Genomic DNA, 16,182 nt, shown 5'->3' with positions numbered 1-16,182 from the left:
AATACATGTGTCTTCCTGTGTAAGGCAGTAATGTTTTACTTCCCTTTTAATAATTTAAAATTTTTTCAGATCATGAAGAGGCAGTATTGCGTATTGGCAGTGTAGGTCGAGAAGACAAGGGTATGTATCAGTGTTTTGTGAGGAATGACCAGGAATCTGCCCAAGGAACAGCTGAACTTAAACTTGGAGGACGCTGTAAGTTAAAAGGATTTTGATACACATGGTAAAGGACTTTAAACCTGCTTTATGGTTTTTAATGGGATCTGATTGTTTTTGATGTTATGCATGTTAGATATCAATTTATCCTTTGGGATTGGGCAGAAGGAATTTTACTTTTATATATCCTGAATGTTGTAGACATTGACCGATGATGGTAAAATTTAATAGCAATAAGATTTTATATTTTTTTCTTATAGTCGAGCCCCCACAACTGACATACACTTTTGAGACCTCAACCCTGCAGCCTGGTCCCTCAGTATTTCTCAAGTGTATGGCAGCTGGTAACCCAACTCCTGAGATTGCCTGGGAACTTGATGGCACACGCCTCTCCAACTCTGAAAGGTCTCATAAAAAATTTTATTTTTTCTCTCTCTCTGCAGTGGAATGATAGTAGCTTGAGTTTATATTACAAATATTCTTTTAATCAACCCCCATGTAAGTGTATATATATTTCTAGTTTGGGGAAGTTCAGAAATAACATTACTGTCTGCTGTAAGAAATGAAAATAGAGATACAGCATGTAAAGAGGGGTTCCTTCAGTATAATGATAACAAAAATGTTTTTATGAAATATGAATAATTTATCAAAACTGAATAAAGCATGTTTATTGTGTGTAATATTAATCTCCATTATGATATGGGAAAAGAAAACTTGCATAATATGAAAATAATGTGCTCAAGATTCGTGCCATTAACATATTTTCTATTTTCTGTAGGATGCAAGTTGGCCAGTATGTAACAGTGAATGGAGAAGTAGTATCTCACTTGAACATTTCTGCTGTTCACACAAATGATGGTGGTCTCTATGCCTGTGTTGCATCTTCTACTGTTGGATCAGTTAGACATGCAGCCAGACTTAATGTGTATGGATTACCTTACATCAGGTATGATCACTAGTTTTATGCATCTTAATTCATCTTGTGAGATTAATGATTCTTTCTGTATAAAGTAGTAAATCCATATAGTTCATACTACACATGAAAGTCCTGCCTGTAATGAGAATACCTTTCCTCAGTTTAGCATCAAGATTATTTTCCCAGGAAAACCTGTTATTAAGTGATCCAGAATTATACAAGCAGTAAAAACTCATTACATAAAGGAGGTTATGATCCTGAGTAATATTTTCCATATTTAAGTCTTTAGTACGAAGTATGCATGAAAGAATATAGCTTCTCTCTTAGGCCTTTTGAAAAAGCTTTCCAGTGTTAGCTATGATGCGTGCCACTTTCTGTCTGTCTTTCTAAATCTCCTAGTTAGGTGAAGTATCTGTATCAACTTGAGAGAACACTAAAGTACATTCATGTTTGGGATCCATGTCATTAAAGAGAGCCATTGGCTTGTCTAGGCAGTCTAATGCTTCTGTTGACCCCATGGTTCTGCATGTGAGATTGATACTCTTTTACTTTGTTAAGTAGTAGATCCCAAAAGTCCCTACTGCCAATGAAAGTCCTGCCTGAGATGAGTTTACCTAGCCCACCTTAGCAACAAGTTTATATTCACTGTCACTAAGTTGTCCATCATTACAAGAGCAATGAAAACCAGTTTCTGAAGGGGGTTATATTTCTGAGCAAATATTTTTCAAATATGAATACATGGAATATACGTGGTAGTAATTGGTATGCAGCTAACGGCCAGTGAGGTATTTTACCAGTACTACCTTCCTTGGTTTTGGGAGGGTTAGTGATGGCTACATAGTGAGCCAGCACTTCAGTGGTTGTCAAGCCATACTCCTCTGACCCAGGTAGCTGTCTTTTCTTTCTTTCTCACCCACACATGGACTACTGGCATTCTGTCCACAAACACAGTCTCTCCTTTTCATACATAACACTTAACAACATTGAACTCACACAGTTTATTCTTTTTAACTCTAGATTTTCCTGCGATGAGCGCTGTATGCCAGCCCTGCCTGCTGGCAAAATGGTAGGAGCAGTAGATAGAGGTATTAGGTAGGAACATATAGGCAGGAGCATTAGGTACAAGTAGTAGGTAGGAGCATTAGGTAGAATTAGTCCGAACATTAGGTAGGAGCATCTGCAAACATTGTGCTAGAGTTACCCTCTGCCAGTGGCCAGTTGAGGTTGAGGCACTAAAGGCTAAGATGTGGCGCTGGAGTTCGCTAGTTATGGAGACTCTATTGCCATAGCCACCCCCATGAGGGAGTTCCAGTTAGAACAAGCATCAGAGATTTAGATGAATATGAATATACATGAAAGAACTTTGCTGAAGAATAGTGTAGCACACTCTCTCTTAGGCCTTTTGAGAAAGCTGTCCAATGTTAGCTGTATTGCATTATTCCTCTTTCTTTTTAAGTCTCCTTGTAGGTATCTGAAGCATTTATAATAATCATGAGAGAGAACACTAGGGCATATTCATGGTTAGGATCTGTCTTAAAGAGGGGCACAGCCTTGTCATAGTAGTCTAATGCTTCTCATGAATCCTTGGTTGTAAAGTAGGTTGTGGTAGAGGATGTTTATGCTGTTTCTTGTTTAAGGTTATCTACCTTCAATTGCAAGAGTTCTTTGGTTACATTTTCCAGCAACTAAGCCACATCCTCAATTTCTTCAAAGTCATTGTTGTTGGCAACTCACATTTGTCTCCTGGTCCTTGAGTATTGATTCTTCCTTCCCTAAACTTAAGATACCATTCATTTGTTCTGGGTTTGACTTCTAATGACTTTGTTGTTGTCCACAGCATTTATTATGTTACATAATTTTTCTACCACTCCCCGAGTTAAAGCATACCATTCTCATATGTATCATTGAGGAGTTGGAGGAATGTCTCCCTCAGGTAATATGTCTTGATCCGTGGGTTGAAGCAAAAAAGTGGTGTTTTAAAAGAGGAACTCCCCTGTAACATATTTTCATGCTAGCTTGGTATCTATCAGGAATAAACATTCCTTTATTGGTTATATTTTTACAAGCACAGTAATGCTTTATTTGGGCAGAAGGTACCAATTAACTACTCAGTGTGGTTTCAGAAGTGGTAGAGGATGTGTGGATCAGGTGTTTGCTTTGAAGAATGTATGTGAGAAATACTTAGAAAAGCAAATGGATTTGTATGTAGCATTTATGGATCTGAAGAAGGCATATGATAGAGTTGATAGAGATGCTCTGTGGAAGGTATTAAGAATATATGGTGAGGGAGGCAAGTTGTTAGAAGCAGTGAAAAGTTTTTATCAAGGATGTGTAGGAAGAGAGGAGAGTGATTGGTTCTCAGTGAATGTTGGTTTGTGGCAGGGGTATGTGATGTCTCCATGGTTGTTTAATTTGTCTATGGATGGGGTTGTTAAGGAGGTAAATGCAAGAGTTTTGGAAGGAGGGGCAAGTATGCAGTCTGTTGTGGATGAGAGAGCTTGGGAAGTGAGTCAGTTGTTGTTTGCTGATGATACAGCGCTGGTGGCTGATTCGTGTGAGAAACTGCAGAAGCTGGTGACTGAGTTTGGTAAAGTGTGTGAAAGAAGAAAGCTGAAAGTAAATGTGAATAAGAGCAAGGACATTAGGTACAGTAGGGTTGAGGGACAAGTCAATTGGGAGGTAAGTTTGAAGGGAGAAAAACTGGAGGAAGTGAAGTGTTTTAGATATCTGGGAGTGGATTTGGCAGCGGATGGAACCATGGAAGCGGAAGTGAATCATAGGGTGGGGGAGGGGGCGAAAGTTCTTGGAGCGTTGAGGAATGTGTGGAAGTCGAGAACATTATCTCCGAAAGCAAAAATGGGTATGTTTGAAGGAATAGTGGTTCCAACAATGTTATATGGTTGCGAGGCGTGGGCTATAGATAGAGTTGTGCACAGGAGGGTGGATGTGCTGGAAATGAGATGTTTGAGGACAATATGTGGTGTGAGGTGGTTTGATCGAGGAAGTAATGAAAGGGTAAGAGAGATGTGTGGAAATAAAAAGAGTGTGGTTGAGAGAGCAGAAGAGGGTGTTTTGAAATGGTTTGGTCACTTGGAGAGATTGAGTGAGGAAAGATTGACTAAGAGGGTATATGTGTCAAAGGTGGAGGGAATGAGGAGAAGTGGGAGACCAAATTGGAGGTGGAAAGATGGAGTGAAGAAGATTTGGAGTGATTGGGGCTGGAACATGCAGGAGGGTAAAAGGCATGCAATGACTAGAGTGAATTGGAACGATGTGGTATACCGTGGTCGATGTGCTGTCAATGGATTGAACCAGGGCATGTGAAGTGTCTGGGGTAAATCATGGAAAGTTCTGTAGGGTCTTAATGTGGAAAGGGAGCTAAGGTTTCAGTGCATTATACATGACAGTTAGAGACTGAGTCTGTACGAATGTGGCCTTTGGTGTCTTTTCCTGGTGCTACCTCTTGCACATGTGGGGGGAGGGGGTTTGTTATTTCATGTGTGGCGGGGTGGCGATGGGAATGAATAAAGGGAGACAGTATGAATTATGTACATGTGTATATATGTATATGTCTGTGTGTGTATATATATGCATACGTTGAGATGTATAGGTATGTATATTTGCGTGTGTGGACGTGTATGTATATACATGTGTATGTGGGTGGTTTGAGCCATTCTTTCGTGTGTTTCCTTGCACTACCTTGCTAATGCGGGAGACAGCAACAAAGTATAATGAATGATGTATGAATGAAAAACACTCTGGGTAACCGAAGCCACGTAAAATGCTGACTTTAACATAGTCCTTCCTGGTCCTGGGGATTTTCTAAATGAAACTCTAGAAAAGGCTGAAACACACAATCTCCTCAGCATTCCTTTCCAGTGAATTATCAAGCAGTCTTTGGCTGCCTTGAACCCTGTAACACTCTTCCCTTCTTTAATAATAGATTTTCTGGTTGACACCATTTTCCAAAAAAAACCTATCTCAACCACATTAAACACTTGCTGATGTGTGTAACCTCCTCTCCCATTGATATTCTGTACTTTTGGTACCACTGTGCCGCCTTGGAATCAGCTAGATGTGGTCGAGATAACCAGGGGTACACTGTACATTCTTGCCTAACAAATTTAATCCTGTTAGTAGTATTCTCCCAGACTTGTCTAAAATGCTTCCACTCCCTGCACATACCTTCTTAACTTTTGTTTACCTCATTCCAGAATGATATTTTCTCTTAGATTCTGATGTATTTTCTTCCAAGGCACTCATTTCGTTTCCTTTATGATATCCTTTTAACTATTGTATTCTGTGATTTTTACTTTACACTCTCTCCTCTGTGGTTTGTCCCACTGGCATGAGAAGTGTTCTCTAGGAGTATCAGGGTTGGAACCTTACTTTGTTTGTCTGGTGGGGAACACTGGCTATCCCCACCTATCACTCTCTTCTCAACTAGACAGCAGCTGCTAACTCATCTTGAGTCTGACCTCAAGCAGTCAGAGACATCTACTAAGATGGCATTATAGATAAATAAGCTTTCAGCCACAGAAACCTCACATATTCTGTAGGTTGTGCTCAATCAAGTCATGCAACCAGGCCAGCTTTTTCCATCTCTTCTTATATATTGTTACGAACTCAATACTCATTCGAGCAAGGTTGCCAGTAACATATATATGTTACAAATACTCTACTAATCCTTGTCTTTGCAAGGACATTAGATGTGTTATGTTGCACAACTCAGGATAACGCTATCTTAACATTATGGGATAGAACAATTACTTATAATGAATTACTTAGAATTACTTATAATGAAAGAATTCAAATGTACAAGGTGAACACATGAATCAGGCATGAATCATTTACGTTAACACTGAACATGAGTTAAACATTGAACATGAGTTTAGCATTGAACATGAGTTAACATTCCAGATAAGATTTCAAACCAGGAGATCTCTTTCCTTTATGACACTTTGTTCGATAACATTACACTTAGTTAGACCTGACGTGACACAGTAAACATCATCGTTACACTTAGCTAAACCTGACGTAACACAGTAAACATCATCGTTACACTTAGCTAAACCTGATGTGACACAGTAAACATCTTACAAACTAGGGCAGTGGTGGCTACGGGTTTCGAGACAGGGAAAGCCTACATTACCTTGCTGGGCTCAGGACTGCTGAAGGAATCGACTCCCAGACGATCGTCTGAATCATTTAAGTGAAGGACCAGTAAGGCAGGAACAGCTAGCCACGCCTTGACCCACCACCTATGGCTACGATAGGTCAGAATGACACAATTGCCCTTGATAGGTTAAAAGACTGATTGTCACGCCCTCATCTTGACGTGATTGGCTGAAGGAGGCCTAAGGTCTGGCCCACATATGGCGTGAATTCAAACTCCTTTGTTCCCTTGTTCACGACAGCAGCGAACGTACGGGATGACATACCCCGCAGCTGGCCCCACGCCTTGACCTGATGCCGATGATAAGGGTTCGGGTGCTGGAAGAGGAAGACTGGTCAGCATCTGCCTCAAAACAGAATTACTAAGACAAATAACACAGTCAGGGAATTGAGGTCCGAGCCGAGAGCAACAACACCCTACACAAAGGCACACCATACACAAAGACACACCATACACATATACATACGAACATGTCGACACACACACCATGTTTGTAACAATATTGCAGGGAAATAGTGCAAATGACTGGGAGATGTATACAAGAAAGAGGCAGGAGGTCAAGAGAAAAGTGCAAGAGGTGAAAAAGAGGCAAATGAGATTTAGGGTAAGAGAGTACTGTTAAATTTTAGGGAGAATAAACAGATGCTTTGGAAGGAGGTAAATAAAGTGCGTAAGACAAGAGAACAAGTAGGAACATCGGTGAATGGGGCTAATGGGGAGGTAATAACAAGTAGTGGTGAAGTGAGAAGGAGATGGAGTGAGTATTTTGAAGGTTTGTTGAATGTGTTTGATGGTAGTGGCATATATCGATGGTTTTGGTCGAGGTAGTATGTGAAGTGAGAGGGTCAGGGAGAATGGTTTAGTAAACAGAGAAGAGGTAGTGAAAGCTTTGCGGATGATGAAAGCTGGCAAGGCGGCAGGTTTGGATGGTATTGCAGTGGAATTTATTAAAAAAGGGGTGACTGTGTTGTTGACTGGTTGGTTCATGGTGAAGTGCCTGAGGATTGGTGGAATGTATGCATTGTGCCAATGTGCAAAGGCAGAGGGGATAAGATGAGTGTCCAAATTACAGAGGTATAAGTTTGTTAAATATTCCTGGGAAATTATATGGGAAGGTATTGATTGAGAGGGTAAAGGCATGTATGGAGCATCAGATTAGGGAAGAGCAGTGTGGTTTCAGAAGTGTAGAGGAGTTGGATCAGTGTTTGCTTTGAAGAATTATTTGTGAGAAAAAATTAGGAAAAGCGATGGATTTGTATGTAGCATTTATGGATCTGGAGAAGGCATATGATAGAGTTGATAGAGATGCTTTGTGGAAGGTATTAAGAGTATATGGTGTGGGAAGTAAGTTGTTAGAAGGAGTGAAAAGTTTTTTCAAGGATGTAAGGTATGTGTATGAGTAGGAGAGAGGAAAGTGATTGGTTCCAGTGAATGTTGGTTTGTGGCAGGGGTGGTGATGTCTCCATGGTTGTTTAATTTGTCTATGGATGGGGTTGTTAAGGAGGTAAATGCAAGAGTTTTGGAAGGAGGGGCAAGTATGCAGTCTGTTGTGGATGAGAGAGCTTGGGAAGTGAGTCAGTTGTTGTTTGCTGATGATACAGCGCTGGTGGCTGATTCGTGTGAGAAACTGCAGAAGCTGGTGACTGAGTTTGGTAAAGTGTGTGAAAGAAGAAAGCTGAAAGTAAATGTGAATAAGAGCAAGGACATTAGGTACAGTAGGGTTGAGGGACAAGTCAATTGGGAGGTAAGTTTGAAGGGAGAAAAACTGGAGGAAGTGAAGTGTTTTAGATATCTGGGAGTGGATTTGGCAGCGGATGGAACCATGGAAGCGGAAGTGAATCATAGGGTGGGGGAGGGGGCGAAAGTTCTTGGAGCGTTGAGGAATGTGTGGAAGTCGAGAACATTATCTCCGAAAGCAAAAATGGGTATGTTTGAAGGAATAGTGGTTCCAACAATGTTATATGGTTGCGAGGCGTGGGCTATAGATAGAGTTGTGCACAGGAGGGTGGATGTGCTGGAAATGAGATGTTTGAGGACAATATGTGGTGTGAGGTGGTTTGATCGAGGAAGTAATGAAAGGGTAAGAGAGATGTGTGGAAATAAAAAGAGTGTGGTTGAGAGAGCAGAAGAGGGTGTTTTGAAATGGTTTGGTCACTTGGAGAGATTGAGTGAGGAAAGATTGACTAAGAGGGTATATGTGTCAAAGGTGGAGGGAATGAGGAGAAGTGGGAGACCAAATTGGAGGTGGAAAGATGGAGTGAAGAAGATTTGGAGTGATTGGGGCTGGAACATGCAGGAGGGTAAAAGGCATGCAATGACTAGAGTGAATTGGAACGATGTGGTATACCGTGGTCGATGTGCTGTCAATGGATTGAACCAGGGCATGTGAAGTGTCTGGGGTAAATCATGGAAAGTTCTGTAGGGTCTTAATGTGGAAAGGGAGCTAAGGTTTCAGTGCATTATACATGACAGTTAGAGACTGAGTCTGTACGAATGTGGCCTTTGGTGTCTTTTCCTGGTGCTACCTCTTGCACATGTGGGGGGAGGGGGTTTGTTATTTCATGTGTGGCGGGGTGGCGATGGGAATGAATAAAGGGAGACAGTATGAATTATGTACATGTGTATATATGTATATGTCTGTGTGTGTATATATATGCATACGTTGAGATGTATAGGTATGTATATTTGCGTGTGTGGACGTGTATGTATATACATGTGTATGTGGGTGGTTTGAGCCATTCTTTCGTGTGTTTCCTTGCACTACCTTGCTAATGCGGGAGACAGCAACAAAGTATAATGAATGATGTATGAATGAAAAACACTCTGGGTAACCGAAGCCACGTAAAATGCTGACTTTAACATAGTCCTTCCTGGTCCTGGGGATTTTCTAAATGAAACTCTAGAAAAGGCTGAAACACACAATCTCCTCAGCATTCCTTTCCAGTGAATTATCAAGCAGTCTTTGGCTGCCTTGAACCCTGTAACACTCTTCCCTTCTTTAATAATAGATTTTCTGGTTGACACCATTTTCCAAAAAAAACCTATCTCAACCACATTAAACACTTGCTGATGTGTGTAACCTCCTCTCCCATTGATATTCTGTACTTTTGGTACCACTGTGCCGCCTTGGAATCAGCTAGATGTGGTCGAGATAACCAGGGGTACACTGTACATTCTTGCCTAACAAATTTAATCCTGTTAGTAGTATTCTCCCAGACTTGTCTAAAATGCTTCCACTCCCTGCACATACCTTCTTAACTTTTGTTTACCTCATTCCAGAATGATATTTTCTCTTAGATTCTGATGTATTTTCTTCCAAGGCACTCATTTCGTTTCCTTTATGATATCCTTTTAACTATTGTATTCTGTGATTTTTACTTTACACTCTCTCCTCTGTGGTTTGTCCCACTGGCATGAGAAGTGTTCTCTAGGAGTATCAGGGTTGGAACCTTACTTTGTTTGTCTGGTGGGGAACACTGGCTATCCCCACCTATCACTCTCTTCTCAACTAGACAGCAGCTGCTAACTCATCTTGAGTCTGACCTCAAGCAGTCAGAGACATCTACTAAGATGGCATTATAGATAAATAAGCTTTCAGCCACAGAAACCTCACATATTCTGTAGGTTGTGCTCAATCAAGTCATGCAACCAGGCCAGCTTTTTCCATCTCTTCTTATATATTGTTACGAACTCAATACTCATTCGAGCAAGGTTGCCAGTAACATATATATGTTACAAATACTCTACTAATCCTTGTCTTTGCAAGGACATTAGATGTGTTATGTTGCACAACTCAGGATAACGCTATCTTAACATTATGGGATAGAACAATTACTTATAATGAATTACTTAGAATTACTTATAATGAAAGAATTCAAATGTACAAGGTGAACACATGAATCAGGCATGAATCATTTACGTTAACACTGAACATGAGTTAAACATTGAACATGAGTTTAGCATTGAACATGAGTTAACATTCCAGATAAGATTTCAAACCAGGAGATCTCTTTCCTTTATGACACTTTGTTCGATAACATTACACTTAGTTAGACCTGACGTGACACAGTAAACATCATCGTTACACTTAGCTAAACCTGACGTAACACAGTAAACATCATCGTTACACTTAGCTAAACCTGATGTGACACAGTAAACATCTTACAAACTAGGGCAGTGGTGGCTACGGGTTTCGAGACAGGGAAAGCCTACATTACCTTGCTGGGCTCAGGACTGCTGAAGGAATCGACTCCCAGACGATCGTCTGAATCATTTAAGTGAAGGACCAGTAAGGCAGGAACAGCTAGCCACGCCTTGACCCACCACCTATGGCTACGATAGGTCAGAATGACACAATTGCCCTTGATAGGTTAAAAGACTGATTGTCACGCCCTCATCTTGACGTGATTGGCTGAAGGAGGCCTAAGGTCTGGCCCACATATGGCGTGAATTCAAACTCCTTTGTTCCCTTGTTCACGACAGCAGCGAACGTACGGGATGACATACCCCGCAGCTGGCCCCACGCCTTGACCTGATGCCGATGATAAGGGTTCGGGTGCTGGAAGAGGAAGACTGGTCAGCATCTGCCTCAAAACAGAATTACTAAGACAAATAACACAGTCAGGGAATTGAGGTCCGAGCCGAGAGCAACAACACCCTACACAAAGGCACACCATACACAAAGACACACCATACACATATACATACGAACATGTCGACACACACACCATGTTTGTAACAATATTGCAGGGAAATAGTGCAAATGACTGGGAGATGTATACAAGAAAGAGGCAGGAGGTCAAGAGAAAAGTGCAAGAGGTGAAAAAGAGGCAAATGAGATTTAGGGTAAGAGAGTACTGTTAAATTTTAGGGAGAATAAACAGATGCTTTGGAAGGAGGTAAATAAAGTGCGTAAGACAAGAGAACAAGTAGGAACATCGGTGAATGGGGCTAATGGGGAGGTAATAACAAGTAGTGGTGAAGTGAGAAGGAGATGGAGTGAGTATTTTGAAGGTTTGTTGAATGTGTTTGATGGTAGTGGCATATATCGATGGTTTTGGTCGAGGTAGTATGTGAAGTGAGAGGGTCAGGGAGAATGGTTTAGTAAACAGAGAAGAGGTAGTGAAAGCTTTGCGGATGATGAAAGCTGGCAAGGCGGCAGGTTTGGATGGTATTGCAGTGGAATTTATTAAAAAAGGGGTGACTGTGTTGTTGACTGGTTGGTTCATGGTGAAGTGCCTGAGGATTGGTGGAATGTATGCATTGTGCCAATGTGCAAAGGCAGAGGGGATAAGATGAGTGTCCAAATTACAGAGGTATAAGTTTGTTAAATATTCCTGGGAAATTATATGGGAAGGTATTGATTGAGAGGGTAAAGGCATGTATGGAGCATCAGATTAGGGAAGAGCAGTGTGGTTTCAGAAGTGATAGAGGACGTATGGATCAAGTGTTTGCTTTGAAGAATATTTGTGAGAAATAATTAGGAAAACGGATGGATTTGTATGTAGCATTTATGGATCTGGAGAAGGCATATGATAGAGTTGATAGAGATGCTTTGTGGAAGGTATTAAGAGTATATGGTGTGGGAAGTAAGTTGCTAGAAGGAGTGAAAAGTTTTTTCAAGGATGTAAGGTATGTGTATGAGTAGGAAGAGAGGAAAGTGATTGGTTCCCAGTGAATGTTGGTTTGTGGCAGGGGTGCGTGATGTCTCCATGGTTGTTTAATTTGCTTATGGATGGGGTTATTAGGGAGGTGAATGCAAGAGTTTTGGAGAGAGGGGCAACTATGCAGTCTGTTGTGGAAGAGAGGACTTGGGAAGTGAGTCAGTTGTTATTCATTGATGATACAGTGCTGGTGGCTGATTCAGATGAGAAACTGCAGAAGCTGGTGACTGAGTTTGGTAAAGTGTGTGAAAGAAGAAAGGCTGAGATTAAATGTGAATAAAGCAAGGTTATTAGGTTCAGTAGGGTTGAGGGACAAGTTGATTGGGAGGTAAGTTTGAATGGAGAAAAACTGGAGTGAGTGAAGTGTTTTAGGTATCTGGGAGTGGATTTAGCAGTGGATGGAACCATAGAAGCAGAAGTGAGTCACAGTGTGGGGGTGGGGGCGAAAGTTCTGGGATTATTGAAGAATGTGTGGAAGGCGAGAACATTATCTTGGAGAGCAAAAATGGTTTTGTATAAAGGAATAGTGGTTCTAACAATGTTATATGAGTGCGAGGCATGGGTTATAGATAGGGTTGTGCGGAGGAGGGTGGATGTGTTGGAAATGAAATGTTTGAGTACAATATGTGGTATAAGGTGGTTTGATCGAGTATGTAATGAAAGGGTAAGAGAGATGTTTGGTAATAACAAGTGTGGTTGAGAGCAGAAGAGGGTGTATTGAAATGGTTGCTTACATGGAGAGAATGAGTGAAGAAAGATTGACAAAGAGGATATATATGTCAGAGGTGGAGGGAATGAGGAGAAGTGGGAGACCAAATTGCAGGTTGAAAGATGGAGTGAAAAAGATTTTGAGCGATCAGGGCCTAAACATACTGGAGGATGAAAGGTGTGCAAGGATTTGAGTGAATTGGAACAATGTGGCATACTGGGGTCGACGTGCTGTCAATGAATTGAACCAGGGCATGTAAAGATCTGGGGTAAACCATGAAAAGTTTTGTGGGGCCTGGATGTGGAAAGGGAACTGTGGTTTCAATGCATTACATATGACTGCTAGAGACTGAGTGTGAACAAATGTGACCTTTGTTGTCTTTTCGTAGCACTACCTCGTGCATGCGCGGAGGGATGCTATTTCATGTGTGGTGGGGTGGCGATGGGAATGGATGAAGGCAGCAAGTATGAATATGTACATGTGTGTATATGTATATATATGTATACATTGAAATTTGTAGGTATGTATATGTGTGTGTGTGGGCGTTTATGTATATACGTGTATGTGGGTGGGTTGGGTTATTCTTTCATCTGTTTCCTTGTGCTACCTCGCTATCGTAGGAGACAGCGACGAAGTATAGTGATATTAGATGTTTTTTCTTTTATACATTTACGCCATTTTCCACATTAGTGCGTTAGTGCCAGGAACAGGTGAAGAAAAGTCTTCATTTGCTCACAGCCATTCTCTACATATCACATGTAATACACTGAATCACAACCAGGCCCTACAGACCTTTCCATGATTTCCCATGGCTCTTTCACATTCCCTTGTGCAGTCCATTGATAGCTTTTTACCCCCTGTATACCACATCTCTCTAGTTCATTCTGTCCCGTGCATGCCTTTCACCCCCGTGCATGTTTAGACCCCAAGCACTGAAGATCTTTTTCATTCCCTCCCTCCATATCCAGTTTAGTTTCTTCCTTCTCTTTCTCCCTTCTACCTTTGACACATGTATCCTCTTTTTCAGCCTCTACTCACTCATTCTCTCCATTCGACCAAAACATTTCAGCACACCCTCTTCAGCTCTCTCAACTATACTTATCTTATTATCACACCTCTCTTTTACCCTATCACTATGTATTCAATCAACCCACTTCATACCACACATTGTCCCCAAACACTTCTTTTATGATCCTTGCACCCTCCTCCATACATTCTCATCTATAGCCCCTGTCTTGCATCCAGTGCAACATAGTTGGAACCACTATACCTTCAAACATACCCATTTCTGCTATCCCAGATAATGACATCTCTTTCCACACATTTTTGTTCAATGCTCCTAGAACCTTTTCCACCCCTCATCAGCCTTATAACTCACATCTTCTTCCATATTACTTTATGCTGCCATGTCCACTCTCAGGTATTTGAAACACTCCACTCCCTCCAAATTTTCTCCGTTCATATTAACACTCCTGTTAACCTGTCCCTCTGCACTGCTGAACCTAATAACCTTGCTTTTATTCACAATTACTGTCAACTTCCTGCTTTTATACATACTCCCAGATTCAGACTCCAATTTCTGCAGTTTCTCACATGAATCTGCCATCAGTGCTGTGTCATCAGCAAACACCTAACTCACTTCCCAGGCACCCTCATTGCCTACAAGCTACATACTTCCCCTTTCTCCAAGACCCTTGCATTTACCTACGTCACGACCCAATCCATAAACAAATTAAACAGCCATGGTGACATTACAGATCCCAAGCACAAACTTCACCTGGAACCTCTCATCTTCCTCTCTACCTTACTCTCTTGATATAGACCTCACTGCTTCTTATTGTTTTCCTCCGACACCATGGATTTGTAAGACCTTCCACAAGGCATCTCTATCAGCCCTTTCATATGCTTTCTCTAGATCCAGAAATGTCATAAACAGATCCTTCTGTTACTCTTAAGTATTTCTCACAAGCATTCTTGAAAGCAAACATCTGACCCACACATCTTCATATCTGAAAACCACATTGTTCCTCTCCAATCTCATGCTTTGTACATGCTTTTGCCCTCTTAATCATCATTCTCCCATACAGCTTATTAGGTACATATAAAAATTAATACATACATCAGCAATTCAAACACTCACATAAGTTCCCCTTGCCTTTATACAGTGGTACTATACATGCATTTTGCCAGTCCCTAGGCTCCTCACCATGATTCATGTGTATTGAAAATCTTCACTAATCACTCAACAACAAAACCACTCCCTTGCTTAATAAATCCAGTTGCAATGCCATCCTACCCAGCTGAATTGCCACAGTTTATCAATGTAAGGATTTCACTACTTATTCTATCTTCACCAATCACTTCCCATGACTCTCACTTTACATACTTTCCAAATCAAAACAATCTACGTCTGCTGCTCTATCATCACATATTTTCAGCAATCCTGCAAAATACTCTCTCCATCTCCTTATCTCATTACTACCTGTTGCCACTTCTCCGTTAGTCCCCCTTCTCTTGTTTTTCTCACACTATTAAAATCTGTCCATAACATCTTATTCTACCTAAAGATTACTGATACTGGCTTAACATAACTCTCATTTGCTCTCTTTTTTTTTTTTTTAACTCCTGCAGTGCTCCTCCTGGCCTCCCATTTTCACCTTGTACATCTCCTAGTCATTTCCACTCCTTCCCTTTAAGTACCACCCATACACCTGTTTTTTTTTGCATTCACTAGCAACGAATTCCTCCTTTCTCATCTGCTCACCTTCCACCCTCTGCATGCCATACATCTCTCACACATGCCAGCACTGCTTCTATAGATACCTCCCATTATTCATTAACTCCCTTAGCTTTGTTTACTCTCACCTTGTGCCATTCTATGTTCAGTTTCCTAAATTTTTTCACCCAAGTCTCTTTTCTGAGCTCACTTACTTTTACCACCATCTTCTCGCTCATATCATTTCCTCTTTTCCGAAAACTGCTTCTATAGGTACCTCCCATCATTCATTAACTCCCTTTGCTTTGTTTACTCTCACCTTGTGCCATTCTGTGTTCAGTTTCCTAAATTTTTTCACCCAAGTTTCTTTTCAGAGCTCACTTACTTTTATCACCCTCTTCTCGCTCATATCATTTCCTCTTTTCCAAAAACTTCTACAAATCATCACGCTCACCTCCACCAGGTAATGATCTGACATTCCACCAGTGCTGTTTCCAACCATTCATTATCAAGAGTTTCTCTTTTGCACACCTATCAATCAATATCTAATCCAACAGTGCCCTTTTGGAATCATCCCTACTCACCCATGTACGCTTGTGTATGTCCCTCTTTTTAAACCAGTTATCGCCAGTCACTAGTCCTTTTCAGCGCACATGTCAACAAGCTGTTCACCATTCCTGTTTGCCTCACTGAATATCCCATGTGTCTCAGTTATTTTCTCAACTACCACATTACTCATTCTTGCATTTGAATTACCCATCACTTTTACCCTATCTAATGCATCAAAAATGTTGACACTCATTCATCTGCTCCCAAAACACTTGCTTCTTACCATCATTCTTCTCA

The 16,182-nt window shown here is 41.1% G+C and overlaps 1 protein-coding gene across 1 annotated transcript in view; it reads left to right on the top strand.

The window, feature by feature from the left end:
• Dscam1 (Down syndrome cell adhesion molecule 1) overlaps positions 1-16,182 on the top strand; it is a 1,447,516-nt gene that overhangs the window by 443,633 nt on the left and 987,701 nt on the right. Inside the window, exons 10-12 of the mRNA XM_071666240.1 lie at positions 70-195; positions 417-561; positions 935-1,102. Of these exons, the coding sequence (XP_071522341.1) occupies positions 70-195; positions 417-561; positions 935-1,102 (439 nt within the window). The remainder of the gene's footprint in view (positions 1-69; positions 196-416; positions 562-934; positions 1,103-16,182) is intronic.

This window comes from Panulirus ornatus, chromosome 11 (genome assembly GCF_036320965.1).
Source record: "Panulirus ornatus isolate Po-2019 chromosome 11, ASM3632096v1, whole genome shotgun sequence".
NCBI classification, from domain to species: Eukaryota; Metazoa; Arthropoda; class Malacostraca; order Decapoda; family Palinuridae; genus Panulirus; species Panulirus ornatus.
The sequence above is the reverse complement of the archived record's forward strand: the minus strand, read 5'-3'. Positions and strand labels throughout refer to the sequence as shown.